The 13,900-nt window shown below is 42.2% G+C and overlaps 1 protein-coding gene across 1 annotated transcript in view; it reads right to left on the bottom strand.

Annotated features, from left to right (window-relative positions):
• rnf207a (ring finger protein 207a) overlaps window positions 1-12,041 on the bottom strand; it is a 53,597-nt gene extending 41,556 nt beyond the window's left edge. Inside the window, exons 1-2 of the mRNA XM_017687329.2 lie at window positions 11,799-12,041; window positions 7,622-7,788 (exon numbers count right to left, since the gene is read on the bottom strand). Of these exons, the coding sequence (XP_017542818.2) occupies window positions 7,622-7,788; window positions 11,799-11,855 (224 nt within the window). The 5' untranslated portion in view covers window positions 11,856-12,041. The remainder of the gene's footprint in view (window positions 1-7,621; window positions 7,789-11,798) is intronic.
• Between the last annotated feature and the right edge of the window lie 1,859 nt (window positions 12,042-13,900).

Genomic DNA, 13,900 nt, shown 5'->3' on the forward strand with positions numbered 1-13,900 from the left:
CTACAGTCTGTAACTGTAGAACTACAGAGTGCAGCTATACGGTCAGTGGAGCTGATAAAGTGGACAGTGAGCAGAGAAACAAGCCACTAATGTTATGGTCTAATCAGAATATGCTTACTTGGCTTTCTTAACAGTGGCGATGATGCAACACAAATATGGGCACTTTATTCATAAGGTTTTATATGTAATGCTGTTGATGGTATGTAATATGAAACAAATGTGTAGGGACCTACTTGTACCTCTCCACCATAAATTCAATCAATCAATCAATCAATCAATCAATCAATCTATCAATCTATCAATCTATCAATCAATCAATCAATCAACCTTTATTTAGTCTCGGAGAACATTGAGGGTGCCCCTCATTTACAGTGATGCCGAGTTAGTGCAGAGTAAGGAACTGATGATGTGTAAGAACTTATCAGATAGTAATAGTTGTGGGCAGTCGTGGGCTGGAGGTCAGGGAACTGGCCCTGTGACCAGAAGGTCGATGGTTTGATCCCCAGCGCCGACAGTCCATGACTGAGGTGTCCTTGAGCAAGACACCTAACCCCCAACTGCTCCCCGGGTGCCATGGATAGGGCTGCCCACCGCTCTGGGCAAGTGTGCTCACTGCCCCCTAGTGTGTGTGGTGTGTCACTTCATGGATGGGTTAAATACGGAGGTGGAATTTCCCCATTTGTGGGATTAAAAAGTGCCAATTAATTGTAAAGTAAATTTAATAAATGAAGAATGAAGACTAAAATCAGGTAAGTATAAAAAGTGAAATAATGATATTTATTATTATATATTATTTATTATATTATATATATATTATAATATTTATTATTCTATATTATTTATTATATATATATTATAATAATATTTATTTATTATATATATAATAATAATAATAATAATAAATACATAAAAATATATTTAAAAAAACTAAATTAAAACTTTCATTAGATGTAAAGGCTAATAAAATGAAGTTAAAATAAAATGAGGAAGATAAGATGAAAAATACTAATAAACAAATGTATTAAAATGACAAATATTAATAAAACAATAATAATTTAAATAAGAATCAAAATATGAATAAATGTATAAAATAACAAATAGACAATAAAATAATGAAAATAAGATGAAAGCGGTAAAAATCAGGTAAACGAGTGGCAGGCAGGGTGGAGGTGGTTGCGACGCCAACGAGCTGAGCTTTCATGTGTTTAATTCATGTAAAATATACATGATTTAGGCCAAAACTGTGTCTGTCATAAAACAATGTCTCAGCGTATTCATGACCACTTCACGCCACAACTTTGTGAAGTAGCTTATAGAGGCAATAAACATCTTAATGATCTTAATGATCTGAGTTTGCATAAAATTAAAAATTCAGTGTAGTTATAATGATAACGGCTAGTGTACATTCCATTTATTTGAACTATTCCTATAATAAAATAAAGCTCTGACTGTGCGCTGATACATTCAGTCGTCCGGTGTGTGAGAGTTGGACCTGTCGAAGTAGAACTGGATCCAGAGAGAATTAAAACTAGGCCTATATTTAGCAGGACTCATATCAACTGCCCAAAGCCTCTCATTTGTGGTTTCAGAAGCCAAAGGTCAGGAGGACAGCAAACTGCACGAGAAGAGTGTGTGGGGCTCATAAAAGTCTCACTCTTCACATTTACAAGCTGCCAGGACATTTTCTCTCTGCCACTGCTCAAAGCATTCGTCAGTAACAGTGCTGTTTTATAGAGAGCTGATTTGTAGAGCTTAGTGATCGGCACTGTTTTCCCCTTAATCCAAATCAGCCAAGACATGCTAGTGCTGGTTCAAGCTTCTAAGGGATGGCTCTACCATCAGGGGATCACAAGCTCGTTCCCTAGCGATGCCAAGAGATCATAACTGGCCTCATTGTCTCTGGGTGGGCAGGATGGCCTCATCTACACTCTCAGTAATAAAGGTACTGGACTGTCTCTGGGTCAGTTCCCCTCTCATCACTGTGGTGGAACCCTCAAGGCTCCATCTCAGTGCCTCTAGTCAGGGATCATAACTGAACCATAATCCACTGAAATGATCTGTTCTAAGCTGGACTGACTCCACACACCCCGCCTCGCCTCGCCTCCAGGCTTTTACTCTACTGCTCTGTTTTAAAACATTCGGTTATGAAAAGGAACAAATACCAACTTTTCACCTGGAGAACCTGATTTAAGCTCCACACTCAGACCTTAATCCCACTGCTGGAGCTTTGAGGAACATCTACACTGTTTGAACCTGGATGAAGGTTCCTGAACAGAACCTTCATTACTAACAGTGTTCCCCATCATTTAGCGTGCTGCTGGCCAAGCCTGGCATCTTATAGCTGATATACCAGAATCGGCAGTTAGTATTCTCCAGGTGTGTTGAGACGTCCATTGACGGTGAATTAGTTCCAAAAGATGCAGTGATGCCTCACGTGAGTCTGAAGAAGCATGTGGTCGCCTTCACCCTCCTTGCTTGGTGGCACTGTGTGATGGGGGAGACCTAACCAGTGAGGGAATTGGCTACAATTAAATTGGGAAGAAAATCAGGTAAACGTGTAAACCGCATCTTTAAACTGTAGGTTTTGTTTTTACTGTATTATTTCACCCGCCGCTTTCTCTGACGGTTGGCTATTCTGATCAACAGCACTTGGTGGGGCCAGCACTTACCACTTGAACATGATGACACTGGGTTTGGTCTCTTTAGGCAAGTGGGACTAATTTTGTGGTATTTATGATGCTAAACTGATGGCTAGAAGCTTCCAGGACTTATTAGCTGCATAGCCTCGAAGCTCCTTTAGCACTTTAGACACCAAACATGTCTGCATGACTACACCGGGGTACAGGGTGGAGATTTTGGCTGAACCATTTTTTGCAAAGATTACAGCAAAATCTCCACTGAAACAGAATCAAACATGGACTCAACAGTGCTGGACAGTAACTGAGTAACTGAGTATCTGAGTAAATATAATTAGTTTCTGTACTTTAGTATTTTTGGTGTATCTGTACTGAAGTTTCTCCGTTCTGGGCGACTTTTTCCTTTCACTCCACTACATTTCAGAGTCTAATATCCGACTTTTTCCTCCTACATTTTGAGAAATCTGTCGTTCCTTTTGGTTTCTGTGTGTATAAAAACGTAACATGTCAAAACGAAAGAAGCGCAAAGCCAGAGCACCAATCAGGGCCCAGCGGTCACTTTGTTTAGAGCTGGTTTTGACCTGTTGGTCATACCGACCCAGTGCAGCACGCGGTTCAACGTCAGCGCAGCAGCGTAAAACTTTGGGAGAGTCTGTTCAACATAAATGATGAACTAACCTAACTTTGTGTAAATAGAGCTCAATATAGAAATATGTCCACATATGCAGTCGAGACTGACGCGGCTTTTTTCTGAATTTCTACAAACACCATTTCATTTTATAGTAAATGAGTTTGGGCTGGTTTATGTTTATGAACAGACGCCTACAGATCAACATAGTAAAGGAGCTCATCTGTGATCCTGAGTTTAAAGCCAGTTTTTATTCAACTTAAACTTGGAACTAAGTTGTAAATAAATCTGAAACTGAAACTTTGCTTGTGTGTAAAAAGTGATTTCAGAGCCACTCGGTTCTCCCTGATGGAAACTGTTTACCTTCAGTGTTTTGTGCTTCTGATCATTTTAATAGACGTCAGCGTCACTAATTAATGACGTTCTATTAAAAGACTGGTTTACCAAGAGAGACGCTGGAGGACTTTCACCTGAAATGAGTTCATGAAGCCAGTCTGGTTATAAAAATGATAACAGGACATCAGAGCCAGAATTACTCTTTTAGTACTTTTACTTTATACTTAAGTACATTTGAAGGGAAATACTTTAGTACTTTTACTCAAGTGGAGGTCTAAAGGGAGGAGCTTCTACTTTTACTGGAGGAATATTTTACCTTGGGGGTCCCAACCATATCAGTCCAGTTCTATCAGCAGCCAAAAGCCTTTGTGACCAAAACATTCCCATACATGACCAACACCAGGCCACCATGTGCCACGAGTCACTTCTGTATAGGAGATAAAATGGATCAAAACCAGGGCCCCTTTAATTGCCCTGAGCCTCAGGATCAATGCAGCCTAGTGAGCACAAGCCAAGATGCCTCTGATGTGATCTGTTGTGGCGTGATCTTATCGGAGCGCCCACCATGCCCGGTGTTTTGCCATGGGGCTAAAACTGGAGTTAGGCGGCTGATACTGCAGCTGTTCCCGCAGCTCAGGCCAGGGCACCCCTGTTTCGTGTATCCAGCATGCCCTCTTCCCACTCTCAGGGCAGACAAAGGGGTTGTGTAGGCCTGTTATGGCTCCGGTACCTCACTGCTAAAAGCAAAGTAGCCCGAGACACTGGCTAGATTCTGACCATATTAAACAGTAAACAGCAGGTTAGCAGTGGAAAAGAAATAAAAGGCCTACATTATGGAAAAGGCTGATCTCCTTTGCTTTTAAAGTCCAAATTTTTAATATACAATGTAAACATTATAACAGAATGTACAGCCCCATTTCCAAAAATGTTGGGACGCTGTGCAGAATGTAAATAAAAACAGGTTGAAATGTTTCAAATGTTGAAACTGAGAAATTTGATTGTTTTTTTTTTTTTTTTAAGTTTTTTGCCCATTTTGAATTTAATACCAGCAACATGTTCCAGTAAAGTCGGGACGGGGTCTGTTTACTGCTGAGCTTCATCACCTCCTCTTTAAAAGCTCTGTCAGTGTTTGGGAACTGAGGAGACGCTGCTGTAGCTCTGACAGTGAGATGTTTTCTGTTCTTGTCTGATTCAGGATTTCAGCTGATCGTCAGTTTCAGGAGCTCATTTATCTTATCTGTCATTTCATACTGCGCCAAATGTTCTCAGTGGTGACCGGTCTGGACTGCAGGCAGGTCAGTTTAGCGCCTGGACTCTTAATACGGAGCAGTGCTGCTGTAATACAGGCAGAATGTGGTTTGACATCGTCTTGCTGAAATAATCAAGACCTTCCCTGAAAAAGACGTCGTCTGGACGGCAGCAGATGTTGATAAAACATGTTTATATCATTCAGCTTTAATGGAGCCTTCACAGATGAGCAGGTCACCCAGGCCATGTGCACTAATGCCCCCTAAACCATCATGAATACTGGCTATAGAACTGAGCACTGATAACAAGCTGAGTGGTCTTCAGCCCGGAGGACACAGTGTCCATGATTTCCTAAAGAATTTCAAATGCTGACTCGTCGGACCGCCGGACACTTTTCCACTTCCCCTCAGTCCATTTTAAAGAGCTCAGGCCCAGAGAAGGTGGCAGCATTTCTGGATCCTGTTTATATTTGGGTTCTTCTTTGTGTTTTAGAGTTTAACAGCGTTTGTGGATGCAGTGATGAACTGTGTTCACAGACAGTGGTTTTCAGAAGTGTTTCTGAGCCCATGCAGTGATTTCCACTACAGAACCATGTCTGTTTTTAATGCAGTGCTGCCTGAGGGCCCAAAGATCACGGCCAGCAGATACTGGTGTTCAGCCTCGTCCCTCACAGACAGAGATTTCTCCAGATTCTCTGAGTCTTTAATGATATTCTGCACCGTAGACGATGGAAAGCAGAAGCTCTTTGCTGTTTTATGTTGAGGAACGTTCTTCTTGAGTTGTTGCTCCATTTGGTGGTGCAGTCTTTCACAGAGTGGTGACCCCTCCTCATATCTACTTCTGAAAGACTCCGCCTCTCTGAGCTGCTCTTTATACCCAGTCATGTTACTGACCTGCTGTCAATCAACCACCAGGTGTTTTTTCAGCATTACACACCTTTCCCAGCCTATTTTCAATTAAATATAGAACCAATAATGCCATATTTAAGTTTGTAGATATTTGAAGAGGACTTGTTAACTCACTGTCACTGGAATTGTGACTAATGGTGTTTGAAGTTTTGCCTACAGTTTCAGTTGGAAAAAGTAAAATGCAGGAAAAATACAGAATATGGGCCTTTTATTGTTCTAAAGCTGTCAAATACAAGTCAAGAATGTGTGAATTTAAGGCTGACAAAGTCGGATCTCTGCATTAATCCTACTAGACGCTGTGTCAGTAAAACCCAGCTGGTACCAGTCTTGGTTGGTGCACATACAAATGGAACCAATCGAGTTTGGCTTCTTTCCATGGAAGCTGCTTTGGATTGAGAGCATCTGTCAAAATTTCCATTCCTTCATCTTCCCAATGCCCAGTGCAAAGATAGTCCTGGTATCCTGTTCTAATTAAATCAGGCTTTGTGAGTTTTAACCCAAAGTACACAGAGAGAAGACAGGCTGGCTGTGTTTACATGCGAGATGGGTTCCGCTGGACACACGGTGTGATGTATACGCTCCGTATAGGCTGAGCATGCAGGCGTTTCTCTGCACACATGGTGCTGTTGCCTTGTGTCCTGTGGTAATTAGAGCTCAGGTGTGCCCATCTGTTAGGCTGCACCAAGACTGTGAGTACACTGTCAGGGCAGTGCTGTGTTTCAGGGGAGCTGTTTGACATCAACACATACTGGAAAACAGGGAACTGGAGCTCTTTATACACATCATTCAATCACAGCTCAAAGGCTTAGAATCAATATTTTTAATAATGTCAAATGTGGATCTGTCTTCAGTACCGTTAGAGAACTGAACTGTACCAAATTCCATTAGAGTTGACTCTCCATGCACTGTACTGACTTTATATACCCTGTCTTCTTGACATACATTGCTGTGTCTGATCCACTCGTACCAGCACAACACACTAACACCACCACCATGTCCATGTTACTGCAGTGCTGAGAATGACTCACCACCCAAATAGTACCTGCTCTGTGAGGGTCCATGGGGGTCCTGACCACTGAAGAACAGGGTAACAGAGTATCAGAGAAACAGATGGACTACAGTCTGTAACTGTAGAACTACAGAGTGCAGCTATACGGTCAGTGGAGCTGATAAAGTGGACAGTGAGTGTAGAAACAAGGAGATGGTCGGTGTGATATGTCTGATCGTCGGTGTGTACACTGCATACACACACACACACACACACACACAACACAGCTAAATACACACACACACACCCACACATGTACACACACACACACACACACACACACAAAACAAAACACACTAATGTCCTGCAATGTCACTGCATCGGGCTATAGGCCAGCAGTGGTCATCAATGTACATATTCAAACACCTTCACCCTTATACAAAACAAGAGCAACCAATCAGAAAGCAGGATTCACACAAGCACAGCCAACACTGCAGCACCGCATGAACGACAGAAGAGAACAGAATAGAAAGTCACAGCTGATGCACGATGACGAGGAAAGACAATACAGTGATCTTACACTGAATTTAGAGCTCTGAGACACCGAACCAGAGAAGATATTATAGAAGAGCTTTTTGATGTTATTTTTATTAGGCAGGGTTTAATTCCCTAAAGGGATGAGTGTGTGGAGTGTGTGTAGTGTGTGTAGTGTGCGCTGTGCGTGTGGGTAATTATACAGAGCTTCAATAAGCCATCGCTTCTCATCTCCAGTATAGCCCAACTAGATGACCCAAACTGAACCTGCGCCGGCCCAACAGAATCAAACGCCACGGTTTAAACACAGCTCTTTGTCTCACAGTGTCATTTTCTTACTCACCCACAGAGGGGGCAAATGAGGCGATTCTCACTGGCCCTGCCATGCAAGCAGCTGGCACAGAAGATGTGGTAGCAGTCCAGAAGACACGGCTGGCGGTACTGCTCATGGCACATGTGGCACACCAGGGGATGAAGGTCATCCAAAGGGAAAAGGGGTAATCCAGCCATCTGAAGGACCAGAGGGAGGGAGAGAGAGAGAGAGAGAGAGAAAGACAGACAGAGAGAGAGAGAGAGAGAGAGAGAAGGAGATGCTGAGGTATTCAGAAAACACAGGTTATACATTAAAGGAATCCTCCAGTGTTTTTCAGTCTAATCCATAATCCAATCTAATCTGCTGCATCCATATCATACGGCCAATTTCCACAGACAGCAATTTCCCTTTGACCAGAAATGAACTAATTATAGGCGTTAATAGGCAGGACGCTTAAGCTTTAGCACTTTGCTACGTACAAGTAAGGCGGAATGATCGCAATATGGAACAGTTCAATATTCAGATTACAAGAACACTTTTAATAATATACACTGTTATTAACGAAGGTTCTGTGCAAGTTTTTCAGTGATCACGGTGTAAACAATGCAAATGTGGCATCAAAGGAAAACAGTGGTTTATACACTCTCAGAAATAAAGGTACTGGATTGTCTCTGGGTCAGTTCCCCTCCTGTCTCTGGGGTGGGACCCTCAAGCCTCCATCTCGGTGCCTTTAGTCAGGGAACATAACTGAACCATAATCCACTGAAATGATCTGTTCTAAGCTGGACTGACTCCACACACCCCGCCTCGCCTCGCCTCCAGGCTTTTACTCTACTGCTCTGATTTAAAACATTCTATTATGAAAAGGAACAAATACCAACTTTTCACCTGGAGAACCTGATTTAAGCTCCACCATCAGACCTTAGAACCACTTCTGGAGCTTTGAGGGAACATCTACACTGTTTGTACCTGGATGAAGGAGAAACGTTCCTGATCAGAACCTTCATTACTAACAGTGTTCCACCTCACGGCAAAAAGGACCTGGGTTCGATTCCCTGGCTGGGCGACCGGGGTTCTTTGTGTGAGTTTGCATGTTCTCCCTGTGTCTTCAGGGGTTTCCTCCCACAGTCCAAAGACATGCGGTCAGGCACACACATTAGACACACTAGACTGTCCATAGGTGTGAATGTAGGTGTCTGTTTGTCTGCCCTCATGATGGAGTGGCGATCTGTCCAGGGTGTATTAATATGATGTCGGCCCACCCTTTGCAGCTATAACAGCTTCAACTCTTCTGGAAAGGCTTTCCACAAGGGTTAGGAGTGTTTATGGGAATTTTTATGCAGGCCAGTCAAGTTCTTCCACACCAAACTGGCTCATCCACGTCTTTATGGACCTGCTTTGTGCACTGGTGTGCAGTCATGTTGGAGCAGGAAGGGGCCGTCCCCAAACTGTTCCCACAGAGTTGGGAGCATGAAATTGTCCAGAATCTCTTGGTGCTGAAGCTTTAAGAGCTCCTTTCACTGGAACTAAGGGGCCGAGCCCAACTCCTGAAACACACCCCCACACCATGATCCCCCCTCCACCAAACTTTACACTCGGCACAATGCAGTCAGACAAGTACCGTCTCCTGGCAACCGCCAAACCCAGACTCGTCCATCAGATTCCCAGACGGAGAAACGTGATTGGTCACTCCAGAGAACTCGTCTCCACTGCTCTAGAGTCCAGTGGCGGCGCTTTACACCACTGCATTCCACGCTTTGCACTGCGCTTGGTGATGTAAGGCTTGGATGCAGCTGCTCGGCCATGGAAACCCATTCCATGAAGCTCTCTACGCTGTTCTTGAGCTGATCTGAAGGCCACATGAAGTTTGGAGGTCTGTAGTGATTGACTCTGCAGAAAGTCGGTGACCTCTGCGCACTATGCCCCTCAGCATCCGCTGACCGCTCTGTCATTTTACGTGGCCGACCACTTCGTGGCTGAGTTGCTGTCGTTCCCAATCGCTTCCACTTTGGTTTTATACACCTGTGGACATGGAATTGATTGGAACACCTGAATTCAATTATTTGGACGGGTGACTGAATACTTCTTGAAATATAGTGTATGTGGTTTTCTTCCAACAACACCAATATTTGTAAGTATGAATTGAGATGATTTGTGGTTGATGCGTGATATTATGTGATTGTACTTAAGAGTGAGTTTTTTAGTAAAAGTATTAATGACTAAAATCTGTTAAATAAATAAATAATGACAGCGTGGTTCTGGTAACCATACTGGTCATCAGCATTACTGATACATTGAATAAATTCTAATGAAAGCCTGTATGTGTTATTTATACACTGTCAGAGATATAATGCTCAACTAGGAGCATCAGAATGTTCAGGTTCATTAGTGGCTCACATTTAGTCAAGTTTGACTGTTTTAAAGAAGAATTTTTCAAAATCTCTGTATGAAGATGTAATGAAAGTCCTCCAGCGTCTCTCTTGGTAAACCAGTCTTTTAATAGAAGGTCATTAATTAGTGACGCTGACGTCTATTAAAATGATCAGAAGCACAAAACACTGAAGGTAAACAGTTTCCATCAGGGAGAACCGAGTGGCTCTGAAATCACTTTTTACACACAAGCAAAGTTTCAGTTTCAGATTTATTTACAACTTAGTTCCAAGTTTAAGTTGAATAAAAACTGGCTTTAAACTCAGGATCACAGATGAGCTCCTTTACTATGTTGATCTGTAGGCGTCTGTTCATAAACATAAACCAGCCCAAACTCATTTACTATAAAATGAAATGGTGTTTGTAGAAATTCAGAAAAAAGCCGCGTCAGTCTCGACTGCATATGTGGACATATTTCTATATTGAGCTCTATTTACACAAAGTTAGGTTAGTTCATCATTTATGTTGAACAGACTCTCCCAAAGTTTTACGCTGCTGCGCTGACGTTGAACCGCGTGCTGCACTGGGTCGGTATGACCAACAGGTCAAAACCAGCTCTAAACAAAGTGACCGCTGGGCCCTGATTGGTGCTCTGGCTTTGCGCTTCTTTCGTTTTGACATGTTACGTTTTTATACACACAGAAACCAAAAGGAACGACAGATTTCTCAAAATGTAGGAGGAAAAAGTCGGATATTAGACTCTGAAATGTAGTGGAGTGAAAGGAAAAAGACGCCCAGAACGGAGAAACTTCAGTACAGATACACCAAAAATACTAAAGTACAGAAACTAATTACATTTACTCAGATACTCAGGTACTCAGTTACTCAGTTACTGTCCAGCACTGCTTCCCATCAGCAATACAGTTTCAAAGCTTTACATCACTGACCTTACTTGACCTTAGTTCAACTCCTTACCCTTCGAATGTAACCCACCCCCTTGGAACCCTTATTTCCCACTAAAGCTGCTCTGGTCTAAATCAACATATAAATGATAATAAAGGTAAATAATAAACTACAATATGTACAAATGTATAAATTAAATGGGGGGGTGGGGTAAATAAAAAAATTAATTAAGAAAAAAAAATATAAATTATTATATAAATTCATATATTTAAGTATTGCTATCTTCTTTGAGTGAAACAGAGTTGTTAATAAAATTAAGTATTGTATCCCAGGACCTGTGAAAGGATCCCAAGCATCTCTTTCGAGAAAATCGTAACTTTTCGAGCTTGATGTATAATAGAACTTCCCGGATCCAACTGTCATGCGATGGAGGAGAGGCCTGTTTCTATTTAAGAATGGCACGTCTGACCAGCACGGTTGTAAAGGTAGTAACACATTGTGAGGCTGCAGGCAGACATGAATCAGGGGTTTGAAGCCAAATAGAGCTGTTAAGGGATTAGGGCCTAAATTACAGTTGAGGACTTGATTGACAGTGTCAAATATACTAGACCAAAAACTAGTAAATCTGGCAAGTCCAGAACATACGGCAAGGGGAAAACTTCAACAGAACTCTTCATAACAAACCTGCAGTGAGAACGACGGTGGCAGTAAATTAGCCTGAATTATTGGATTAAGAAATGGTGTAAAGGTGAGACTGAGGAACATGTCATGCCTCACACACTTTCCTGGTGCTGTTTTTCTTTCTTTCTTGAATTGGAGCAAAGTTTTGGACTGAATTACATAGAGGACCATATTCAAATTGTGATTTCAATATTAAAACGATTAATATTTCTGCCCTAGTCTAACATCAAACGAGATTCACTCTTTTACTTACCGTATCAGCTTTCCTGTAAATGCTAAGATGAGGTATCCAAAACAGTTCTTGAGTCATTTACCAAAGCCATCTTTTATCACTGGCTCGTGTCACGTGTGGGTCCTTCAAAATGGCCAAGAAGTCCTTCTTATGTTCCCCTCAGTGGGCTGACAGTGCTAGTGATGAAGTGAGTGTGAGTTAAAGGCTCTCCTCCTCCCTCCATGGCCACTGAGGACCACAGTAAGCTGCTGGTTTGCCTCTCCACTGCACTGGCCACTATCTACTAGAGGAATGACAGCAATGCTGGGAGCTTTCAGAGAGAGCCTGACGCCAAGCAGCTGCCATACAGGACCGAAGCCTGGCGGGGGGGGGCTATGAGGGGGTGCTAGAATCAAAGCTGAACTCAAACATGACAAAACAGAAACCAGATACCACGGCCTCGGTGAGCAGGGCTAAATTAATTCTACACTTAAATCCTGTGTGCTTTGGAGTATCACTGTTCTCTCACCCTTGTTTATAGAACATACGGCGTCCTGAGGGCAGCTACTTTTCACGCCAGCATTTTAGGGCCACTGTTAAAAAAATTAAAATAAGAGACTTCGAGAATAAAGTCGTACAATTTTGAGAAAAAAGTTGTAATACTTGGAGGACAGAGTGGGCTGCTGTACTGTAGGGGGGCTAATTAACATTTTAAACCACTAACAGTGGCCCTAAAACGCCATCGTACTATTTTGACAGATGAGACAGAAAATGTTTTCTGGTAAATTAGTGATGTGGTGACCTTATGACCTCCTGAGCCTCTTCATTTGTTCATAACATACATACACTGAGCATATTACCATGAGATTAGTTCATCTGTCGCTGTACGATTGACTGTTATGATTGACATGCCTCTGAGCCAATCAGGATTGTCTCTAAACGTTCCATGAAGCAACGGGGGAATAACAGAACTCTTCGTAACAAACCTGCAGTGAGAACGGCGGTGGCAGTAATTTAGCCCAAATTATTGGATTAAGAAATGGTGGAAAGGTGAGACTGAGGAAGATGTCATGCCTCACACACTTTCCTGTTGCTGTTTTTATTTGATTATTGAAGCTGAGCAAAATTTTGGACTGAATTGCACAGAAGACCATTTTCAAAGTTGAATGTCAAACTATTTCTTGCTCTAAAGTAAGCTAAACTTTTCTGGGTTACTGTATTAGCTAAGTATTTTTAAACAGTTTCTTATGGGGGTTAACTTTAGAGAACACTCTTGATTTGGCTTTTCCCGTCTTGGCAACATCCCTGGGGAGTTATTTTCAACAAAACAAGACAAGATTTGTACGTCTTTTAAAGAGGAGACACCTATAAATCCAAAACTAAAAGCCTCAGTTACGTTTCGAAAACAAAACCATCCCCAAAATCAGACAAAAGTAGCATTTGGATCAAATAACACTCACGTTTCAAAAGTTTCACTCAAAAACATTCAGTGGCGTCTGTTCCAGCTGCGTTGGATTAAAGAGCCGTGTGAGATCTTTCTGACCCACGGCTCTACAGCGACTCCCCTCACTGCAGAGATGGTACTGATCTACTGCTGTCTGCACTGAGCTGAACCTCATCACTGCATCTCCTCTCTGATCAATACTCACTGTGCTCTCTATCACAGCCACTGCTGTAACCACACATTCACTGCACTTTACACTGCAGTACTGGTGCAGCTCAGAGTCAGTGACGTCTATAATCTGTGCGGTTAGACCTCCTCACACCTCCTCACACCTCCTCACAGTGCCTGCTGTCTGTAAACACAGCCAATCTCTCAAACGCCATGGAAATATGTAAACAGATACTTTATACTTTATTTAATTTCTCTTGTATTTTAACTTCTGTCTGAATTTATTTCTATTTTGTATTTTTCTGCATACTTTATGTGAGTTTATGTGTAATTACATGTGTTGCTACTGAAACACTGCAATTTCCCTCTGGGATCAATAAAGTTCTATCTATCTATTTATCTATCTAAAGTGTCTTCCAGCTGGCTTTGGCAACTGCACATGCACACATCTCTACACGGGTGTTTTCCTGCTTGTGCCCTTACCAGCAAACCAATTGGGGACTTTACCCATAAACAGGCGCCATGCTGAGCT

Source organism: Pygocentrus nattereri, chromosome 21 (assembly GCF_015220715.1).
Source record: "Pygocentrus nattereri isolate fPygNat1 chromosome 21, fPygNat1.pri, whole genome shotgun sequence".
Taxonomy (NCBI): Eukaryota; Metazoa; Chordata; class Actinopteri; order Characiformes; family Serrasalmidae; genus Pygocentrus; species Pygocentrus nattereri.